At 40.5% G+C, this 25,255-nt stretch overlaps 1 protein-coding gene across 2 annotated transcripts in view; it reads left to right on the top strand.

The window, feature by feature from the left end:
• Positions 1–25,255, top strand: part of LOC126162652 (probable multidrug resistance-associated protein lethal(2)03659) — a 481,199-nt gene that overhangs the window by 371,743 nt on the left and 84,201 nt on the right. For both annotated transcript variants that reach the window (XM_049919289.1, XM_049919290.1), the window contains 4 exons: positions 5,851–5,957; positions 6,347–6,470; positions 9,253–9,423; positions 14,240–14,367. In XM_049919289.1, coding sequence (XP_049775246.1) covers positions 5,851–5,957; positions 6,347–6,470; positions 9,253–9,423; positions 14,240–14,367 — 530 coding nt within the window. The remainder of the gene's footprint in view (positions 1–5,850; positions 5,958–6,346; positions 6,471–9,252; positions 9,424–14,239; positions 14,368–25,255) is intronic.

The raw sequence follows: 25,255 nt of genomic DNA, 5'->3' as shown, positions 1-25,255 counted from the left end.
TTGCTATCATCAGGTGAACTGACGGACTGAGCTCCTGTGAATGTGCCGGCACGGAGATCCATACGCTATGGCTGCTCAGAGGGAACTGGGTTCGGTCGCGGCGGCCGCCGATTTAAATACCCTCCGCCCGCGGCGCACTTCCTCTGCCGTCCGCGCCCCACGCCACGGTCGTGTGGTGGAACAGATTGCGATGGCATGTGAGATGACATCGGTGTGATGGCTCTGTCTGCCGTGGTCGTCACAACTATACGTTTGCTCGATTTACTCTTGATTAACCCAATCGCTGGTTCCCAAGCCTTGCTAAGATTATAGCCACAGTCACGGTTTATGTGGTCGTCATTGTTGCAAATTTTGATGGCCTCTCTAACAACGCTGTCCCAGTATCTTGACGTCTGTACTAGAATCCTCGTGCGGTCATACTCCATGGCGTGATTTTCCGACAAACAATGTTCAGCGACCGCCGACTTGCTCAGATACATCAGTCGAGTGTGCGTCTGGTGTTCACGGCATCGATCCTCGACGGTACGCATCGTCTGACCAATATACGACTTGCCACATTGACACGGAATCTGGTACACGCCGGTCTTCCTCAAACCGAGGTCATCTTTGGCGCTCCCCACCAGTGCACGAGTTTTATTTGGAGGACAAAACACAGTTCCGACTTCAGAATGCGGGTGATTTTCCCCAAGATTGCGCCTGTGTATGGAATAAATGCAGTGCCTACCTCCTCCCTCGTGACTTCATCCATCTCAACAGGTTGTGCTGCAGTGGTTGGGCGGAGAGCACGTTGAATCTGCCACTCTGAGTACCCATTTTTTCGAAATACAGTTCTCAGGTGTTCCAATTCCTGGGGTAGACTCTCTGCATCAGAGATAGTGCGTGCCCTATGTACTAGAATTTTAAGTACCCCGTTCCTCTGTGAAGGGTGGTGGCAGCTGTCTGCGTGCAAATACAGATCAGTGTGCGTTGTCTTCCGATACACCCCATGACCTAGGGTGCCGTCAGCCCTTCTCTTGACCAAGACGTCAAGGAAAGGTAATTTACCCTCCGTTTCAGTCTCCATAGTCATATATTGGTCAGACGATGCGTACCGTCGAGGATCGATGCCGTGAACACCAGAGGCACACTCGACTGATGTATCCGAGCAAGTCGGCAGTCGCTGAACATTGTTTGTCGGAAAATCACGCCATGGAGTATGACCACACGAGGATTCTGGTACAGACGTCGAGATACTGGGACAGCGTTATTAGAGAGGCCATCGAAATTTGCACCAATGACGACCTCATAAACCGTGACTGCGGCTATAATCTTAGCAAGGCTTGGGAACCAGCGATTGGGTTAATCAAGAGTAAATCGAGCAAACGTATAGTTGTGACGACCACGGCAGACAGAGCCATCACACCGACGTCATCTCAGACGCCATCACAATCTGTTCCACCGCGTGACCGTGGCGCGGGGCGCGGGGCGCAGACGGCGGAGGGAGCGCACCGCGGGCGGAGGGTATTTAAATCGGCGGCCGCCACGACCGAACCCTGTTCCCTCTGAGCAGCCATAGCGTACGGATCTCCGTGCTGGCACATTCACAGGAGCTCAGTCCATCAGTTTACCTGATGATGGCGACATGTATGATCGCCGAAATATTGTGCCCGTTGGACACTATAGACCGGCAGCACACCCCTGGATATTTTGATTATCAAATACGCTAGAAGAAACTCAAGAATCACATCATACACCTTTACGGGGAGGAGATGTATCGCAGCATGAAGAAATTTGAAAAGTTTCGCCACCGTAGGTGTCGTTTGCTAAGTACTCTTGCCTTTCTAAAGAGATGTCATTCCGAGAATGTTGTTCCAAATTTTGCTAAGGTTATGCATCACATCCATTCTGCAGCACTAAGAGAATCAAGAAACGAGCCAGCCTCGCATTGGTACGTGAGAGAGTGCAATTTACCCGCCGGAGCCTTGAGTTTATCTCACAGGAATTACTCAAACTACATTTGCAACTGGCTAGTAAGTTCACTTCTTCTTCCTGGGATTGGATTGATGGTGTCACCTGGGTGTCAGCTGATTCCGCCCATAAGAAGGCTAAGGGACGTCAAACAGCTAAGTTCTCACGTCTACTTGACAAACCATCTCTGCAGGTTCCGTGCAAGACTGTCATCAATTTTAGTGGCATGGTGTTGAGTGATGATGCGGTCTCGGTTTTGCAGAAAGGTCTCAACTTCGCTCCCACCCCCAAGTTCACTCTGGTTGCAGAAATTGTTAGTGCTGTTGAACAGGTTGCAGCTTGACTTCCGCCAGAATCAGCTGAGGAAATACGTCGTGAAACTTGTCGTGCATTGACGAAATCCGAGCCGATGAAGTCAAATATCAGCAGTAAAGAGAGGGCGGCCATTCGTGATCTGAGGGAGCGCTCTGAAATTGTTGTCTTACTGGCTGACAAAGGCAATGCTACAGTTGTTGCAGAGCCTGCTAAATGACGATTCCTACCGGAAGATCAGCGTTGATCGTACAAAGAAGGTGGAGAACAAGACGAGGGCACTTCTCAAGGATGCAGATTTATTGGAGGGTGACGCTAAGGAATTGTTACCCCAAGGTCCGGTACCGCCTAGACTATATGGACTCCCGAAGGTTCACAAAGAGGGGGTACCATTACGCCCCATTGTCAGCAACATCAGGGGACCTACATATTTGTTGGCCAAATACCTGACGGGAATATTAAGTCCTTATGTGGGTAAATGCCCTCATCATGTCCTTAATTCCGTGGATTTTGTTAAACGCCTTGATAGCTTCAGGTTGGATGAGTCAGTTATCATGGTGAGTTTTGACGTCATTTCCTTGTTTACGAGGGTACCCCTTCGAGAGTCACTAGAATTGATTAGTCAGAAGTTTGACAAGAAGACCACTGAACTTTTTAGGCATGTCTTGACTTCCACGTATTTTCTTTTTAATGGAGAATACTATGAACAAATGGAGCGAGTCGCCATGGGTAGCCCACTCTCACCAGTGGTAGCGAATTTGTACATGGAGAACTTCGAGGAGGAAGACCTGTCGTCATCCATATGGAAACCTACTTGCTTTTTCCGTTACGTGGATGACACGTTCGTCATCTGGCCACATGGTATGGATAAACTCCTTGACATCCTTACACATCTAAACTCCATACACACCAACATCAAATTCACTATGGAGACTGAAACGGAGGGTAAATTACCTTTCCTTGACGTCTTGGTCAAGAGAAGGGCTGACGGCACCCTAGGTCATGGGGTGTATCAGAAGACAATGCACACTGATCTGTATTTGCACGCAGACAGCTGCCACCACCCTTCACAGAGGAACGGGGTACTTAAAATTCTAGTACATAGGGCGCGCACTATCTCTGACGCAGAGAGTCTACCCCTGGAATTGGAACACCTGAGAACTGTATTTCGAAAAAATGGGTACTCAGAGTAGCAGATTCAACGTGCTCTCCGCCCAACCATTGCAGCACAACCTGTTGAGATGGATGAAGTCACGAGGGAGGAGGTAGGCACTGCATTTATTCCATACACAAGCGCACTCTCAGGGAAAATTGGCCGCATTCTGAAGTCGAAACTGTGTTTTGTCCTCCAAATAAAACTCGTTCACTGGTGGGGAGCGCCAAAGATGACCTTGGTTTGAGGAAGACCGGCGTGTACCAGATTCCGTGTCAATGTGGCAAGTCGTATATTGGTCAAACAATGCGTACCGTCGAGGATCGATGCCGTGAACACCAGACGCACACTCGACTGATGTATCCGAGCAAGTCGGCGGTAGCTCAACATTGTTTGTTGGAAAATCACACCATGGAGTATGACCGCACGAGGATTCTGGTACAGACGTCGAGATACTGGGACAGCGTTGTTAGAGAGGCCATCGAAATTTGCACCAATGACGACCTCATAAACCGTGACTGCGGCTATAATCTTAGCAAGGCTTGGGAACCAGCGATTGGGTTAATCAAGAGTAAATCGAGCAAATGTATAGTTGTGAGGACCACGGCAGACAGAGCCATCACACCGACGTCATCTCAGATGCCGTCGCAATCTGTTCCACTGTGTGACCGTGGCGTGGGGCGTGGACGGCGGAGGGAGCGCGCCGCGGGCGGAGGGTATTTAAATCGGCCACCGCTGCGACCGAACCCAGTTCCCTCTGGGCAGCCATAGCGTACGGATCTCCATGCCGGCACATTCACAGGAGCTCAGTCCGTCAGTTCACCTGATGATGGCGACATGTATGATCGCCGAAATATTGTGCCCGTTGGACACTATAGACCGTCAGCACACCCGTGGATATTTTGATTAAGAGTATGTTTCGTTCCTTCTAATTTCTTTTCAAATGAAACCACTACATGTTTCTGTTTTAGCTTTTTGACTTTAATGGACTTAACATTTGATATGATGCTGTTCAATTGCTGGCAGACAACTAAAACTGCAACAAGAAACAATCACACTGGTCTTTGTGAATGGAGGCAAGTCTTACTGCTGCGGAAAGAAAGCAGCTGATAGCACTGTTAAGGCAGAACATGAGAGGGTTTTTACTGAAACTAAGTGTTCTTAAGAACCTATTGTGCAACTGAATCAGAATGACAATGATAAAAATCTTGCAATCGCGCTGGATGGGGTGGCCGAGCGGTTCTAGGCACTACAGTCTGGAACCACGCGACCGCTACGATCGCAGGTTCAAATCCTGCCTCGGGCGTGGCTGTGTGTGATATCCTTAGGGTAGTTAGGTTTAAGTAGTTCTAAATTCTAGGGGACTGATGACCACAGATGTTAAGTCCCATAGTGCTCAGAGCCATTTTATTTTTATCTTGTAATTGCAATAAAACCACAACATCAACTCATTTAAAAGCTGAGTAACAAGCCAAACTTTTCTTTTGTCCTGTACCTCTGGATAACACATGGGGGAGGGGGGTTGTCATTAAATCCTGAAAACGCCTTGGATAATTCGAAGTAAAAATAACCCATTCAAACCTCAGGTAATTGGGGGCTCTGCTGTAGAAAAGTATGAAAATACTGCTCACTAAGTGAAGCAGACAAGGTGTGAGAAAGTGAGCCACCATGTGCATAAAAAACAAACTATGAATGGAATGAAAAATAAACCATTGTGCTTTAGAAAAATTAATGATGTATGCTGAATGTACAGAAATTATCTAAATTTTCATCATGAATCTAATTTATTTTATGACGGATCTCACTATGAAATTTTCTGTCAGACAACAAGAACACACACATACAAAATTTCTCATTCATTAAATGTGAGTTGGTAAATTTTGATAAAACTTATCACAGTGTGGGAGCACAGTTCAACTTTGAAATACAGTGAATGCAATGACAAATATTTCCTTAGGAGTGTGAGGAGCCTCATTTTCCTTGTGTCAAGGTAGTATGAGAGAGACAGAGATACTGGAAAGATTGGTAGTCACATAAAATCTAAACTTCGAAGATAAAAAAATTCAGGCAAACAAAATGAGGAATTCTATGATATAATGTAAATCTAGAATAATTGCTTTATAAGTGACAAGTTACGTGGTAAGAGAAGTACAAGAATTTAAGAGCTGTTAAATCTGTTCCAAATTAACAGGTTGTGGAAGAAAAAAAATGCAGAAGTTGGGTGCATTCTATAGTTTGTTGATTTCTTTTTCTGGTGTTGTTCATACAAGGGAATCATTTCCACACTTTGTTAAAAGTCCAATTTTTTCATATATGTATTTTAAAAAGAGACTATATTTGCATAAGCAGTGAAAAAATCATATCTGAGATTATTGTCATGCTAAATTTAATTTAGAAATGATATATGTATTATTGATGACCTTATACCTGTTTTTCAGCACGCAGTCCCGTATTTTCTCACGCCAATGAGACCCTTCAAGGCCTTCCAACCATTCGTGCCTTTGGTGCACAGAAATTGCTCGAAAAGGAATTTGATCATATTCAAGTATGTCTATTTGATACTTTTCAATATTACATAGACATGAGTCAGACTGTATATCAATTAATTATGTTTATGTTAATATTATTAAAAGGAAAGTTGCTACTCACCATATACTAGACATGCTGAGTCGCAGATAGGCATGACAAACAAAGCTTTTGGCCAAACAGGCCTTCATCAGAACAAACAAAAAGCAAACAAACACACACACACACACACACACACACACACACACACAAATGCAACCCACACACTCATGACCACAGTCTCTGGCTGTCAAAGCCATCTGCGACTCAGCATCTCTACTATATGATGAGAAGCAGCCACCATTTTCACAATATTGTCATTAACCCATCCTCAATTTTCCATTGTTTGATTATGTTTATATTTTACAGGATGTAAATTCATCTGCTTTTTACATATTTATTGCTATCAGTAGAGCTTTTGGACTTTGGCTGGATTTGGTTTGTGTAGCATATCTTGCTGTTGTCACATATAGCTTTCTAGTCCTGGGACAAGGTAAGTTGTTCAAAACTAGATGAAAAGATTAGAATTATAAAAAATACAAATTACTAATGTCAGAAATAAGGAAACTGTCATTATTTATATACCTATATCTTCAATTAACATTGGTTTAGATTGCAGTTGCTTAATTATTTATACCTAATTCCATTGTTAATGAGTACTTAAGTTATTAACATCATTGAAACTTAATCAGTACTGGTGTACTTTTCCAATATAATAGAAGTTTTTGATTTATATTGTCACATCACTTTATCCAACAAACCAATCTTTCCATACTTTTACAAACTTATTCTTTACTCTGCTATGTATGACTCCAGCCTTAAGATATGTTAAAAAAACTGTTTCATACAGTAAGAGAAAAGAATTCTGTCATTTACAAGTAAAGACACCAAAACTGCTAGAATATCTAACAACAGAGCTATAAAAATCTGGCATTTCTCCAGTGACGACTATTACAGATTCATACACATTCAAACTCCACAATATTGCACACATTATGTGTAGATGTAATGGTAAAGAACTACTAAATGAGTAACATAATATCCATGCATATAACTTGAGCAATTCAGAATACCACCTGCAAAAACATAATGACTATCAAAGACAGTATGCGAAAAAATACCTTTCATCTTCACTTTTTGTTCTCCTTGGCCCCAGTGCTGATTTCAGTATTATCAATGCCCCTGAAAACAGAAGTGCATGAGTGCTGAACACACCTAAAATGATGCATCTCTGGGAGTTGTTCAAAGCAGTTGCCTGTGTAGCAGCCCAATGCAGAATAGCAGTGCAACCAGACATATATGCTTATATATGCTCAGTGTTATGAAAACCACAAGCTTATCAGCACTAGAAACCAGTAGCTTCAGAAACCACATGAGGATCCTAATAAATCTAGTGTTGCTTGCAGTGGCTGAAGGCCACAAGTACACAAACTACACTACTAAATAGCACATGCACAAATCGTGGGACACGACTCAGAGATGCACAGGGGTGCCTTACGCAGAGAACATCGCAGGGTACCTCTGAGAACTACAACACCAAGAATTGCCTCTCAGCTTTTGACAAGATCAATGTGTAGCTTTTTTTGGGGGGAGGGGGGGGGGGAAGGGGGCCGGAGGGGGGGAGGGGGTCAGGGTTCTTTATGATAATATACATCAAATCATCAATAAATTTTACAGCTTCACAAACACCAGATCCTTTACACCACACATAAATAGCAGCATCTTGATCCACCTTATGATGCCTATGAGTCCTCGGTACAAAAGGCATTGTACAATAAATATAGATGTGCTGTTTTAGGCATGTTTAGCACTCACATGTTACTGTTTACAAGGTCATCGATAATACTGAAATTAGTATCGGGGCCAAGGAGAAAAATAAAGTGAAGGCGAAAAGCATTGCTGTCCTTGATGTTCGTTGTATTTTTGCAACTGGATTTTGAATTTTTCCCTTATAAAGGATCTTGGATTTACTCATCATACTGGATGGATTACCATGGCCGTTGTTCACTGAGTAGGTATTGAGAGAATATATATGTATATAAGCTTTTGTAAAGATCATAAATTAGCAAAGAGCAACATTAATGAAGGTGACCATAATGTATATCTTGACTGCGTAGTTGGCTTTACCTAGATATTACCTGTTCTCTTTGGAACTGATGCTAAGCTTCCATTCATTGACAAGAGACTGGCATATTGCAACTCATCACTGAAATGTTGCACTTGCAAAGCATTTGGAGCATACACAAGGAAGTTTACTTTTTGTTCATTACCTGGAAAACTGTCACAGAACACAAGAATCCTGACTGTGGAGCAGTTTATTTTATGTTGTGGAGCAGTTTATTTTATGTTGTGCCATAAAGTAATTCTTCAGATTTTGGAATGACCTATATTGTTTGGTTTGCTTAATGTTTCATGGGCATTAGTGTCCAACTTTGCTAGTGGGTAGTATTTTCCCGTATCAATTTAAAAAAAAAATCTCTAAACTCCCTTCTGTTCAGAGTCATGAATTTGGATTAGGATACTAATGTCATATTTTAATATGGAGATTGTGTTGATGCACTAGTGTCTTTTTAGTCTTCCTTCAATTTACACTTGGTTTGAATCAGACTGTAAGGGTTTCCAAAGTAATCAATATTTGAAAATCTGTAATGTAATTGGATGGATAAAAAAATCCACTCTCTAAGCAAAGACAAGAGAACACATACATAGGAAGGTATTTGAATTTTCTAGCTTTTGGAGCCAGTGGCTCCTTATTCTGGCAGAAGGGTTGAAGGGGAATGAAGAATGGTGAGTAAAAGGGCTTGTGAGGTTTAGGAATGGGGAGAATCTGAAAAATTTGCCCAGAACACTGGGTCAGGGGAGACTTAGTTATCTGGTAAGACTACGGCTGATACATTCCCACATCATACTCTAACTAAATTGGTGTCCTGTCTTTAATGGCCCAACATCTGATACAATTTGATCTTCAATACAGAAAATGAAAGTTGATGTTGTATACTGTGATGGAAGACTTGCAATTCATATAAAGATGAATCAAAGCTCACTGAATTGTTTTGTGTAGATAATTTTAATTTCATGTGCAGTAGAAAATTTGCAGAAACTGCAATTAATAATAATTAATGCTCATTTGTCTAAAGAATTGCCAAAGAATGTAAAGCATTCCTTTCAGGGGGATAATTACACTAACGCAGGTAACATTTGACCTAAAATCATATTAAGTAACCAGTTTGCGGAATTCCTACAACTGTAATTTCTGTTATTGAATGTTCTTGCAGATGTGTTTGGTGGTAGTGTGGGCTTGGCAATCACTCAGTCTCTCAATCTAATAAGGATGTTCCAGTGGGGAATCCGTCAATCAGCTGAGCTTATAAACCAGATGACAGGTGTGGAACGTGTCTTGGAGTTTGCTGGTTTGAAGCCAGAACCATCTCTTGAATCACCTTCTGGTAAGATTATTCATTTCAGGTTTGGCAATAGTATGACAGAGCTAATTTTGCCATTCCTGAATTATGTGCCAGTTATGAGATCAGAGTTGTGAACAAAAACTAACATTTCACATTGAAAGCATGTTTATTAGCACACACACAAGAACAGAAGGGGTTGAACTGCCTGCTTCAGCAGAGAGCACTCCTATTTATATTTAAATACAGTGATGGCTTGCGCAGAATTTTAGCAATGTGCTACATTGTGAAGGCCTACAACCTTTAGATTTACAAGGGTAGTAATCAAAATAAAATTGAATATATTTTACATATATAAATTGAATTGCTTTTATTTAACTTATATTTAAGATTTATAATTAACAGTTTAGCATTGCAAAGAATAAAATAAAATGAAAGAAAGAGGAAAAGAAATATTGATAGCAATGGGAAATGAAGTCAAGCAGACAAACTGCCAGTTGGAACACTTGACCACTTGGCCATGGTGCCATTATGACAACTGCTGCTCTAAAACCCCTCACACTCTACATTTGCACAATACATTATACACAATTTCAAAGAAAAATACTGATCTTGTACTGTGAGCAATATAACAGTCATAACATTGGAAGTGATAACATTACATCAGAGCATGCATACTTGAAACAAAAAAAGGCAGTTGTGTCCCTTCTCTTGAGTCAATTAACACTGTTTCTTGGTTACCACAGAGAAAGTGCTAAGAAACTGTTTTCATCCATTTTATTTGCATATCAGCATGCATCCAAAGAGAAATGGCATGATTTTAGTATGATTTCTGTTCACATTAGAAGAGAAATGTTGTGATTTCCACCTCATATTCAGAGAGAAATGATGTAATTTCAATGTAATATTTACCACTGCTGTAGCACATTAACACACAATAACTGGACACTGCTGCTTAAATAGAATGTTCTAGTGAACAACAGTATTTGATAAATAGGCAAGTTCCAAAAACTTACTAAAATCAGAAATGTAAAGTCATAAATTGTAGAAAAAGGTAGGAATCAAACTAGTGACCTCCATGTTGTTAACCACCTGTTGTAACTGCTACACCACAGTGTATGACAGACAGCATGCAGCATAGCTCTTTCCCTCCTCACAAAATAATGATTCACTGTTTCATGGTGGATTGTAGAATACTGGATCTGGCCAAGTCAGTGATCCTTATGATGATGCTGGAATTTTGGTAATGTAGCCACATCCTCATAATCAACATGACATTGAAATAGCATTCTTTCCATTGAGGTATTGTGAACATAGGCAGACCTTCATTCTTATGGTATGAGTTTCCCCTATCACCAATCTGCATTTCAGGACTTCATGCTAAGGACATGATGATGTCCCTACACCTTTGTTTCCTTGGTGTAAAATAATCATCCTCAGCTTTGTATCTGATATCTGACAAGCAATATTGGATTTAGTATGGGCCAAAGTAGCACTATCTGTTGGCCATGTAGGATTTTCACCTGGAGCAGACACAATCCAGAGATGATAACCCAATTTCATGCATGTTTGGGAGTGACCTTGGCTAGGATGCAGTGATGGGCTTCATTTCACAGGCTTATAGTAGCCACTAGCAGTTGCTCAGTGTGCATAGAACAGCCCTCCTATTTGATTTTTTGCTAGTTAACAATCAGTGAACACTATTCTTTTTTCTATACAGTACTGTATGTCATGCCCAGAGCATCTACAATGGAAAAATATCTGTGAAGTGTCCTCTGTTTTCCAAATATCTGTTTTTCTGCACAGCAGTTGCATTGGTGAGGTAGGCAGTTGCATCTGAATCATCAGGAACTTGGATCTTGTCTGAAAGTTACAGCAAATGTTTGGAGTTTCTGACTCCATTGCTCACTACTGGTCTGGCTTTTAGAGGTTAGGGACAATGAGTGACAAGGTTATCCTTTGAGTAACATTGTTACCTCCTCCTGGGTTGGGGTGACAATCAGTGCTGTTACTTGAAGCTGTGTGGTTTCAACATCAACAGATCTCATAAACCCTCATCTCTCTTCTATTACTATTAGCTGTATTAGTGATATGAGGTCCTGATGGTCTCCCACATCTTTTGGCGTACTCTCTTCTGGTGAATTGCCTCAATGTGCTAGCACCATTTGATGAAGCTTTGTGCTGTCTAGTTTAGGTTTCTGCATGTTCCATGGATCATATTTGCAACAACTCACCATGATATGGAATGTCTAAGTAGGCTCAATGGTGATATCCTTCAAAATCAGTGCTTAGTAAACTCCTCTGTCATGCCCTTCATCAGGTGTGAAACCATGCTGACTTTTGTCATATTAAGATTCACAGTGCCAAATCAATTTGTACACACAACTGTTGTCATATCCCTCTGGCACTGGGATCCATCTCTTTGTTATTCTTTAGCTGCATGATTTTCTTTTGGTTGTCATCAAATGTTTTCCTAATTTCTGGCTGAAATTTCTCCCACGTCTTAAGCTTTTCTTATTGTTTCAACCCACTGCTGGCCTGTGCCATCCATATGAAAGTAAAAGACATCGGCAAGACAAATCATGTCTTTCCATCTGCTGTATTTAGCGATACAGTTGAAACCCTTTAGCCATTTCATTAGATGTTGGCCAGCATCTATTGAAAACTCTGAAGCATGAAAAAACTGTTGAGAGAAAAACATTTTGAAAGCTAGTGTATTACAAAGAGATGTATTATAATGTAAATGGATAGATAAAAAATCTACTCACCAAGCGATGGAAGGGGAACTCACATGCAAAATGATTTAACTTTTACAAGCTTCCACAGCCAGTGCCTCCTTCTTCTGGCAGAAGAGGGGTGAAGAAAAAATTCTGGAGAGGTTTAGGGAGAGGGGTACAGTTCAGAAAAATCACCCAGAACCCCAGGTCAGGGAGAGGATGAGAAGGAAGACTGCAGTGTTCCCCTGCTGCTGCTTGGTGAATAGATTTCCATTATCCATTTACATTATATTATCAAAGGTATGTATTAGTCATTCAGAACACTTAAGAATGGAAGAATAAAACATTTAAATTGAGACTGATGTAAGAAATTGAACTCTGGAATATAAATTGCATTGTGTGTAAAGTGAATTGCAAGTAAACAGTCATTCAAAGTAACACTTACAATGGCAAGCCACCTTCAAAGAAATAAATAAAAAGAAAATACAATCTGACTATAGCAAAAAGAGATAGCAGTCATGTGTGCATGAGGTGAGCTTACTTGTGTGAATGTGTGTTTGTTTTCTTTTCTGAAGAAGCTTTTGGCTGGAAGCTCAATGTGTAACAGTTTTTCATAGCACCTGTCTGTAATTCAAGGTTCATCTTTATGGTGAGTAGCAATCTATCCCTTTCATAATGTTGTTGATATTTCACCCTGGACTTTGTATTGTTTGCCATCCTCATCATTCATCTAAAACTTTCGTATACTTCCTATCAGCTCTGAAAAATTCCATTAAATTTGTATAATAAACTGTCTTTCCAAAATAAGTCACAAAATATTATACAGCTCCACATTAAATTATCAGTCAGTTCTGAGCTGTCTAAATGCTTTCTCATATTGTTTGTCAAATAACAAGCACCAAAATGAAAAATATAAGGAGAAGATAAAATTGCTACTAATCGTAAAGATGATATGTTAAGTTGCAGACAGGCAAAAGGAAAAGACAGTTACATATTAGCTTTTGGCCAAAGCCTTCTTCAGAAAAGGTAACACACACACACATTCATTCATACAAGCAAGCACACCTCATCCACACATTACTGCCATCACCAGCAGCTCAGACTGGCATGATGAAACTGTGGAGAGGAAAACATTCTGAAAACTAGATATATTCATCATTCAGAACACTTAATAATGAAAGAATACCACATTTAAATTAAAATTGACATTGGCATCCAAGCCCATGATGGTGGTCATGTGTGAATCAGGTGTGTTTGTTAGTAGCTTTCACCAGCAGCAATTGATGCATCTAAGTTTGCACCAGCACAGTCTGTTGCTGTGATACCACTGTAACAGTCTAAATTGATTGATGTATTAACTCTGCTTTGAACAGAGTTATATTTACCTCTTCTTTCTTGAAGAAAAGGTTGCATCGTCTATCCCCATAATAAAGAATGCAGTATAATACAGTCAGAAATAACATTGTCATTATATCCAAAGATTGCAGGCTGTGGTGTATCATTTTCATGGTGGGCAATTTAGAAATGAAAGGAACTGCCTCCCCTTCCACATATTGCAAACTTTTACAATAACTATATATACTGTTACCTGACATACACACAATACATCCACCCAGAATCACAAACAGGAAGAGATTTGAAGAGTGAAAAATTTGACATCGGCTTAAGGAAACATTAGAACATAGATATATGTTCATCTTTCCTTTCATACATATCTCTTTTTGGCATGGGCATGTTGATATTACATCTTTGCCCCACACAGTGTTCCGGTACTTATTAAATGACATATACTTTTCACTAAACCAAAATAATATCTATCGCAATGTGTGCGTGAAGTGTACTTACTTGTGTGAATGAATGTGTGTGTACTTTCTTTTCTGAGAAAGGCTTTGATCAAAAGCTAATGTGTAAATCTCTTTTCATTTTGCCTGTCTGTAATTTAATTTGTCATCTATACAGTGAATAGCAATCTATTTTTTCCTTATATTATTTATATAACCTGGAGTTTCTGTTGTTTAAGAGCCATGATAACATGCATATCTGACAGAACACACATTTTAATGTTATTTTCATTATATATTAATAAATGATGCATGTGATTAATAGTTGTTGAGCATTCTTATAATCAGTGTTTAATACTTCAGGAAGAATGCCACCTTCCAGCTGGCCAGCAACAGGACAAATCAAGTTTCATCATGTGTTCTTAAAGTATAGTGAAAATTCTCCACCTGTACTGAAGGATTTAAATTTCACTATAATGCCTCAAGAAAAGGTTTGTTGTGAAGTTTATTGTTTCTTACTTATTATTGTGAAGCACACAAATTACTTAGTTCTGGACCTGTAGCAACTTCATTAACTTCCCAAACATTTAAAGAATGTCCCATTTCTTATTAAGTTAATATTGATTATGTGTAATAATAAAACAATACATTTATTTTATATCAAATAGCCAGCTAAGGACCATGATAAGCCTGCAACTATTATGATGGATGTTCTCAGTTTTAAGGAAGAGTTTTTCATCATTGATAGGTGTCTAGCATGGTTTTCATTCCACCATTTGGCACCAGTTGTTCATTTCTCATCTCAGAAGTCCCAGACATAACTACAGCTTTTCTAAAGATGTCTCAGCTTTGTGCCTCTTCTGGTTACATATCTATTTCCTGGAAGTCTTTTCCAATCACAGTATTTTTATTTTTGATTTTGAATCAAAGATGCTGAAGATGTGTTTTGTCTATTTGGAATCATTCAGTCTTCTTATGTGGTCATAAAACCAAACTCTGAATTGGTGCATTATGTCCATAATATTTTGTACTTTAGAACATATTTATTAATTCAGTTTTTCTGTAGATACAATTTTTTATAATTTGGACCCAGTATATTACATAAGGTATTTATCTCTTTTCTTCATAATTCCACTAGTAAACATCTCTCAGAAAGGCTAAGACACTCACATGCATATAGGCACACCAGTTTTACAACCGAATTGTAATGATGAACTTTGTTATTTATGGAAAAGCACTTTTTGTTGTAAATGTATCATGTGGTTTGGAAAGCTATTGGCGTTTCTCTGGTCCTTGCTTTGAAGGTTCATTATCTAGCCTCTTAGCTGCAATCCATTCACCAGATATTTAAACCTGTCTACAGGTTTTATTGTTCTGTAGCCTATTTGGTCCGCCCTCGTGGTCTCGCGGTAGCGTTCTCGCTTCCCGAGCACGGGGTCCCGGGTTCGATTCCCGGCGGGGATTCCTGCCTCAAGATGACTGGGTGTTGTTGTGTCGTCTTCATCATCATCATTCATCCCCATTATGGTCGGAGGAAGGCAACGGCAAACCACCTCCATTAGGACCTTGCCTAGTAAGGTGGTGCGGGTCTCCCACATCGTTCCCCTACACTCTGTAAAGAAGTATGGGACTTCATTTCCATTTTTTCCATTCCAACCTATTTGGTACTGAATGGGTTGTAGCACCCTTGATGTTTGTTATTACTTCTGTGTGTGTGTGTGTGTGTGTGTGTGTGTGTGTGTGTGTGTGTGTGTGTGTGTGTGTGTGTTTCAAAATCTTCTATCCTTATGGCAATATGTCATCTGTAAAAACTAAATACAGTAGTCTGTTTCCACACCTTTTTTTCTTATTCTCTGAAATGTTTAAACAGGTTCCAGAGTTTTAATTCCTTGTGCCAGCTTTGTATTATTTTTTCCAGTATGCAACTGGACAAGAATAATGAAGATCCATCATTCTGCAAAACTCTTGGTGTGATTCCAAATGTTTAGAGAAACTTCCTCAAAATTTGACATTGTCCTTTATGTTGGCCATGGTTGCTCTTATACTATAATCCCTAGCATTTTTTCATTGACAACCATTTCTGCCAGTATACTGAAGGAGTCATATGCCTTTCTGAAACCTACAAAAGTAGATACATATTGTCTTCCTCTCAGTATTTGAAATCTTATTAATGTTTTCAGATTTTGTATTTGTTCTGCTGTAAACCAGACTTTTTAGAATCATCCTTGGTATTATCTCAGTTTATTCATGATTTGTTATGCTCCCCATTAAGATTAATTGTGATATTTCATCCTTGTTATTATCTCAGTTTGTTCCTGACTTGTTATGCTCCTCATTAAGATGAATTGTGATACTATCTTGCACATTACTAGGAGTAATGAGATGCCATAAAAATTGTTCAATTCTGTAGTGTGGCCTTTCTTATGCAGGCAATGAATCACTCTTACTTCCAATCATATTGTAGTTCTTTGTTCTGCTGTGGGAACACTGCACCGACAAAGCGGATTGCTGACAGTGAACTTGAAACCCAGGTGCAAACACTGTGATAGTCAATCTGGCTCACGGCTTTGTTGTTTTTGGTTGCTTGTCTAGTGCATGCTCTGTATGATATGAAAAATGTTCTACATTGTACATTGGTTCTATGATTATTCACCTCTGTCATTGCCTATACCCTGTAAAATCACATTGGTGACTGTGTGTGACCATGTTCACATGTAATTTTGTCATTTCTGACTATTGTGTAGCTATAGTGCTGCCATTGTGCCACCATTGTGCCCTGCAATTGATGCATGTAGACAACAATTTTCATGGCATGACATTGGATGCTACAGATAACACCCCACATGTAGCTTGTATGGTAAAATGTGACACTCCAATTGCAGACTGTCACACACAGTGCTACATTAGTGTGCAACCCTGCTGAACAGTGGAATGTAAAAACTATGTACTTTGTCATCATGCATGGGACCTTGTTCTTGGTTCAAATGGCTCTGAGCACTATGGGACTTAACTGCTGATGTCATCAGTCCCCTAGAACTTAGAACTACTTAAACATAACTAACCTAAGGACATCACACACATCCATGCCCGAGGCAGGATTCGAACCTGCGACCATAGCGGTCACGCGGTTCCAGACTGTAACACCTAGAGCCGCTCGGCCACTCCAGCCGGCGGACCTTGTTCTATTCACAAACTGGGTAACACCTGAGCCACAGCAGTCCAACTGGTTGTATTTGTGCCTACTCACTGTAAAAGAGACATGAACCATATCAAGTGTGAATCTGATCATGCTGGTCCTCATGCAACTGGTTGCATCCCTCCCCCATCATCTACCATGCATCATGTCACATATGGACAATATTTACTCAGCTGTTCTTCCATTATGAACATTGCCTTGCCAATCTACCAACTACTGGACACACTTCAAACTACCACCATTCCAGCCAGATACTCCAACATTATGGTTAGCCATTGTGGACAGCATCTAGCATCTTCAGATCCAGTGACATCAGTGACGGCTTGATATTTGTTACCCGGCTAAGCCAGTTTGGGAAACATGTGGACACAGTAGGTGTTATAATCCTCAGCCTCTCCTCACCGATTCCCCACTCCTCTACTGACTGACCCACATCATCACATCATTTATGAAACAGTTTTAACCAACAAGACTCCATTGTATTTTTGGCATCAACTCTGCACACAGATCGACCTTCACCTCATCCCTGATCATTAGTTAAGGTCCATGTGTGTTGGGAATCTCCGCCCTGTAAGACCAACTAATCATGGTCACCCATGAACACAAACCATTACAAGTATGCCTTAAACTTTCTGACTGGATATACTCTGTCATACAACACAGACATTGCAGCACTGTCAGCAACAATGACAGGGTGCATGACTCACAACTTCAATGTCAGTACAAACGATGGCCTGCTAACCTAGCTGAGCCAACACTACCCAACTTCCACCAATGCTGATGTCACTGCACCCGGCTGAAGCAATGATCTTCATGCGGCATCAACAAACCACAGCTTCCCCACCATCCATGCCACACCTGCACCTGTGGAGAACATTGCAAACTACATTGTGTCCACACTTCCTTAGCATGTCATCAACCACAATGTGCCTGCACAGAATCACTTTCATTAGTATCATGCAACATACGCCGATTCTACCAATTGCCATCCTCCATGCAATTTCCCAAATTACATACTAGATTCATTATAGATGCACCAGACCAAACATGATATTTAGATTGTCTCAGTTCTCCAAATGACAACGGTGGATTACATCTGCCCTATCTCTTTCTTAATAACAGACTTTTTGTAAATGACCACATCCGGCTATACCATGTTGACATAGGCTCAGATTTCAGCACTTCACTGCCCATCTCACTAGGCCAAACACTATCCCACAGGTCTGCTCAACTCCACAGAGCAAATGATTAAACAATCCAAGTCTGTTGCTCACAAGTCTGTACACTAGACCTTGTCTTCAACGAAGAATTCACTTGGACATTTATCATCACAGATGTAGCAGAACCAGTTATCAGTGCAGACTTTCTCCAGCACTTACACTTAGTCCAATACCTGACTAAGGTGTTCTAACTCACACAACCTGTGGCCACTCTGCTTCTGGTGTACTTGGTCATGCCTTTCAAGCAGCCCACCACAACAGAACAGGCCTCTCTGCACTCCTATGCTCCTACCACCACCTCACATGGATGTGTCTGATGCTCATTGGCTTCTCCAGGAATGGCTCCACAACTTCGACTGTATTCAACCCATCCAAGAACTCCTTTGTGACACACGTGAATTGTGCTTCCACTTACATTGCGACAACAACATCATCAAATATAAGAATGTCACGCAACACAACATATTCATGACTGGTTACGTCAACTGTCTTCAACTGTTGCCTCCAACTCTCTGATATCTCTACACCACACCAACCCAGCACCTCTAATGCCACCCAAGAATAAGCTCACTACACCACTCCCTGCTACCCCAAAACAAGTCAGTACTGCACCGCTTATTTACTATTGAATCTTAGTGCAACCCCCACTGGAGTTACTCAGGCAGCATGCCATTAAGAACAGAACCATCCAAAAGGTACACCTGGGCACCCAGTATGCCACAGACCTCACTGGCTGCTGCCTGATCTACTGAGGGCTGCCAAAACAGCAGTGGATGAGCTCTTACAAGCAGGGATAGTTAACACCTCTGATAGTTCATGGGCTTCTCCTTTTTTAAAAAAGAAAAAAACGCCACAACAGATCTCTCATGTTGTGCAATGATTACACAATACTCAGTGGTCGTTTCAGTATGGACAGGACTTCTACCATTAGTTAGTGAACGCCTCTGTTTACCTACAAATACCTATGTGCCCAGACAAAATTCATAAAAGGCTCTTATCATGCATTTTGGTTTGGTTAGGTGAAAGTTCATGCAGTACAGACTTAAGGATATAACTCAAATATGGCAGTACTTCATTGATTGTTTAATCTTCAAATTCCCATTCTGTTATACTTAACTTCATGACATTTTAATTTTCTCCCCAAATGAGGAATCTCACAATAACCACTTCAGGCAAGTTTTTGATGCCTTCTCTCTCAACAGTGTCATAATCAATGGAGACAAATGTCAATTTTGACTCAGAGATGTCATATTCCACAGTCACATTGTCAATTTATTGGGTATCCATACCACACCATAATGCATACAGTATCCAACAACTGACTCCACCACAATAATGATAAATTGCTGCAGAAGATACCTTCCACAGGCAGCCTATCTGCAAGTGCTGTTAACACTAGCTCACACCAGCAAGAATATGAGCACCAAATGCAAACTCGCAAGGACAGGAAGATGGAATCTGCTTTTCAAAGCATTAATAACAGCCTTTCCCAAGTCATCACCTTGGCACATCCCCTTCCTCATGCACAGCCCATCATAACAGCAGAAGCAAGTGACGCCACTATCAGACTGTGCAACGACAAGAGGTGGGATGCATGCAGCAGCCACTCCATTTCTTCTCACTCAAACTCACATCTTCACAAAGTAAGTGGCCTGTGTATGACAGGGAGTTACAGGTAGTTTATGAAACAGTATGCCATTTCAGAAGGACATAGAAGGATGCCACCTGTTATCTACACCAACCATTGCGCACTTAGCAGATTACTTTTCACGCATCAGCGCCTTGTCATCAATTCTTCACTACGGTCAGTTTGCTGAGGCACAACAACGTGTTGAACTGTTACAAGCCCTCATTCATGACCCATCTATGAATCTACAGATTGAATCTCATCCTGTCCCAGGGATGACCTGCCCTTTACTCTATGACATTTTCAAAATTGGACATGCCTTCCTGTAGCTTAACAATTCTGCCATGTTATACTCAAACAGCTCCACAATTTGTCATAACTGGGCATTCACCCAATCACCCACCTAGTGACAGACAGATTATACACTTTGTGCTCATGTATGTGTCCCATGTCAAAAGAGCAAAGTCTCAAGACACTGCAGCTGCCCGTAGGATGTTTTGAAATCCATAAAGGGTGCTTGCAACATGTACATTTGACTGCCCCATGTCCGTCACAACAACCCAAGTAGGAAGTTCAGATCTGCACTCTTCCTTGAACTATGCAACATGACAGAAACTAAGTGATTCAGAACCACAGCATACAATCCTCAAAAGTGATGATCTGGTCAAACAGTGGCACCAGATGTTAAAGGTGGCCCTGATGTATCGTGGAGGACTGTGGACTGAGGGATTCCTGTGAGTTCTCCTGAGTTTCCACAGCACAAAAACAAAACCTCGAAGCCTCACTGGCCAAAATTCTGTACAACCAGACATTATCCCTGTCAACACCCTTTACACTCCCAGTCCTGGATGCTGATATGCACTCATGCTACAGCTGGCCCCTCTGCAAGCCAACCACTTCCACATTTACCGCCTTTACGCCATCTGATGTATGCCACAACCCAATGACCTCATCGCTGCAGATCACACTGCACATGGAAGTCCTACCCATCTCTGTACAGTCCCACTGACACATCACTCCATGCAGCCTCCCTCACAGTGCTGTGCACTAAGCCCACCACCCCCTCCCCCACCTGGCTCTGTGGGAACACTGTACCTACAAATAGGATAATTGTCAATCAACCTGAGCCCTTGGCAGTAACTCACTGAAAGTCAGTCTGCCTTATGGCTTTGTTGTGTTTGGTTGCTTGTCTTGTTTGTGCTCTGTGTGATAACAAAAGCATTCTACATTGTATCCAGGTTGTGTGATTATTCACCACCATCACTACTTATATCCAGTCTCATAAACTGATGGAGATCTGTATGCTGAAGACATGCCCCTCCATCTCTGCATCCATGACACCTGTGGGCCGAGGATGACATGGCAGCTGGTTGGTACTGTTGGCCTTCGTGGCCTGTTCGGACAGAGTTCAGTTTTTTATCACCACTTATACCCTGTAGAACCATACACCCATATGTTTTTCATGGTTTTATGTGAAATATTTATAGCTTTTTGAGGTGCAAGCTTCCATAATTCTGCTATTATGGAGTCTTTCCCATCAGCCTTTTTGTATTTTAGTCTGTGAATATTGTGTTTGATGTCCTTGTAATCTGGTGAAGGAGACAGCCCATTTTTACCATGTAGTTTATTTGTTCTGATTGGATTAATTGATTTTTCACAACTTAAAAGTTTCTTAAGGTATTTGCAAGTATAATAGTCTGTTTTTCTTTTGTTCCATTAAGATTCCATCTTTCATTTGAAAACATGTGGGGAGTTTTATCCTCCTCTTAAAAATTTCTTTAATATTTGTGAGGTTCATTTAATTGATAGTTGTCCAATAATTCCTTAGCATACTTATGATTCTCACTATGAATTTGTTTTGTTTGGTCCTGCTTCTCATTGTGAATTTGTTTTGCTTTGTGTGCTCACTGGCTTTCATATATGAATCAGATGTCTTCTTCCTTGGGTGTATGATATTTTCTCCAAAGAGTTAAATGATCCTTTTTTTGTGTCAGCTTACAATTAATATCCTCTTGAGTGTGTTTCTTTCTATTTTAGTCCCTGCTCTCTCTCTCTCTCTCTCTCTCTCTCTCTCCCTTCCTCCCTCCCTCCCTCCCTCCCTCTCTCTTCTCTCTCTCTCTCTCTCTCTCTCTCTCTCTCTCTCTCTCTCTCTCTCTCTCTCTCTGTCTCTCTCTCCCCCCTCCATCCCTCTCCCTCTCCCTTCCTCCCCCCCACCCCCCACCCCCTAGCTCCCTACCTTCCTATGTACCTATGTATGCTGTGTATGGTGATGTCCATGTCGTTTTTCTTCCTGGCTAGACATCTACATCTACATCTATACTTTGCAAACCACCATGAAGTGCATGACAGAAGGTACATCCTATTGCACCAGTTATTATAGTTTCTTTCCATTTCATTGACATATGGAGTGTGGGAAGAATGATTGTTTGAATGCCTCTGTGCATGCTGTAATTATTCTAATCTTGTCCTCACACTCTCTATGTGAGCAATATGTAGGGGATTGTGGTATATTCCTAGAGTCATCATTTAAAGCTAGTTCATGAAACTTTATTAATTGACTTTCTTGGGACATTGTACATCTATCTTCAAGAATCTGCTGGTTCAGTTTTGTCAGTATCTCTGGGAGACTCTCCCATGGATCAAACAAACCTATGACCATTCATGTTGTCCTTCTCTGAATACATTCAATTCTGTTGTTAGTCCTATTTGGTACAGGTCTCACACACTTGAGCACTATTCTAGAACCAGTCACATGAGTGATTTGTGAGCAATCTCCTTTGCAGACTGATTGCACTTCCCCAGTATTTTACCAATAAACTGAAGTCTACCACCTGCTTTGCCTTGCCACAGTGGATACAGTGATTCCTGTCAGATCACCGAAGTTAAGCGCTGTCGGGTGTGGCCGACACTTGAATGGGTGACCATCGGAGCCGCCATGTGCTGTTGCCATTTTTCGGGGTGCACTCAGCCTCATGATGCCAACTGAGGAGCTACTCGACTGAATAGTAACGGCTCCAGTCAAAGAAAACCATCATGACAACCAGGAGAGCAGCGTGCTGACCACATGCCCCTCCTATCTGCATCCTCAGCTGAGGATGAGACTGTGGTCAGATGGTCCTGATGGGTCAAATGTGGCCTGAAAATGGAGTGCTACCACTTGCTTTATCCACAACTGAGACTATGTGATCATTTCATTCCATATACCTTCAATGTGTTACACTCAGGTATTTGTATGATTTGATCAGTTCTAACTGTGACTCACTGATACTGTAATTATAGGATACTTCATTTTTTCATTTTCTGAAGTGCAAAATGTTACATTCTCGAACATTTAAAGCAAGTTTCCAATCTTTGTGCCACTTTGAAATCTTATCGAGATCTGACTGAACATTTCTGCAACTTCTTTCAGACAGTACTTCATAATAGATAATTGCATCATCTGCAAAAAGTCTGACATTACTGTTAATATTGTGCTCGAGGTCATTAATGTACACCATGTACAGCAACGGTTCCAACAGACTTCCTAGAGACACATCCAAAGTTACTTCTGCATTTGATGATGACTCTTCATCCAACATAACATTCTGTTTTGATGCCCCATATGATCACACTTTTGACTATAAGTGTAGGTTTGGCACTGAGTCAGATGCCTTTCAGAAATTAAAAATACTGCAAAATTGTGTGGACATTGTTGAAGATTATATTTCTCAGATAATTCAATGAGTTGTTTTCCATTTTAGTTGACCCTTTTATGCACCATGTAGAACTCAACAATATTTGTATACTTTGGTTTCCATCCAACTTTTGCATTAAAATCACTCAGTGAGATTTTTGTGTCATGATTCAGGATCTTCACTATTCTGGTACCTGCTGTACTCTAGAATTAATATGGTTTTTTTTTTTTCAAAGTCCTTATGATTTTGTCACTGTTGGGCCTTAGATCTTAATAAAACTACAGTATGTGTTTTTCTTCACCAGTGCATTTTTATCAAATACGATGTGTCATTTATGGGTTCAAAGTTTGAGACAGATCTAAGGATTTTGTTGTTGACAACAAAGGATGTGCTGCAACACTGGATGTCCTTCATAACTCTCTTGTGGGAGTTGCTCTTAAAGAATCAGTATCCATCTGATTTAAAAATTTCTTTATCTGTAAAGTGAGTTTCCTCCAATACTATTACTAAAATTTAATTTTACTGGAGAACTTTAGTCAGTTTTTTCATCTTCACAGTTCATACTAATGAGCTTATGTTATGTGTTGTTAAGATCATCCTAGATTTGTGTTTAAGTGTATGAGACATTTTGGGACTTCCAAGACGTTCTGTCTTGTCTTTAGCATGATGTCACTTCCATCCCTTACACCCTCCAGAATCTGAACAGGACGCTTGCATTGCATTTCAGTGACCAGAGAATTATCATATGGGGTACTAATTTGATTTCATTGTGCCATTACGCTCTTTTATCTTGAGTTTGTTTGGTAGTAATTACTCACACCTAACACAACCCATTGTTGTCAGTCCTGGATTGCCTTGATTTTGACATCTACATTGCACCTTCTTTTATATGAGCTTACGTTCAACAACAGCATTACTGGGTTTTTCATTCCAGCTTGCAATACCCCTGGCAGAGTTATTACAATAATAATTATAATTATTATTACTGCTGTTACTAAACTGTAATCTTGTGATTGCACTAATTTAATTAACATCCATAGAGGTATAGGCATTCTTGCTTTGCTGCATGGTTATACTCATGTGAAAACTCAGAGTCTTGTGGCTTTGTTACTGGCTTCAAGCCCAAACTAACAATGTCTGCATCTTTTGTAGTTGCTGCAGTTGAATATTTGATCTGTGTACATAGTATAGGAAGCTAGAGAGTTTGGGACTGGATAGTATAAAAATCTGGTAGGGAATGTTGATATATGAACTGAATGACAGCACAATAATGCTAGATAATTTACAGCAAATATCTTTTTAAGGTACTGAAGGGTAATGTAACTAGAAAATGTGCCAGACAAAAGAAATAACAGAAGAAAGAGGAAAATACAGATAGCAGATACAACTAAACAAAATTAAGCAAAAGAATGAGATCACTGAGTTTCTTGATTTTTATCAGAGAGTGATTTATAGGAGATTGGTTTCAAATTAAACCGCCATAATATTTTAATATCCTGAGACTTGGTAAAATACATTTAAGCCTATGGAAAGAGAATAAAATATCTACATATTCGTGGTTTAACTTTACAGGAAAATACCTGTTCAGAATGTAAATTTCTGGGGATATATATAGATGACAGACTTTCGTGGAATCAGCAAATAGATCATGTCTGTGTAAAA

The sequence above is a fragment of the Schistocerca cancellata genome, chromosome 2, assembly GCF_023864275.1.
Source record: "Schistocerca cancellata isolate TAMUIC-IGC-003103 chromosome 2, iqSchCanc2.1, whole genome shotgun sequence".
Taxonomy (NCBI): Eukaryota; Metazoa; Arthropoda; class Insecta; order Orthoptera; family Acrididae; genus Schistocerca; species Schistocerca cancellata.
This window is presented reverse-complemented; position numbering and strand designations above follow the sequence as displayed.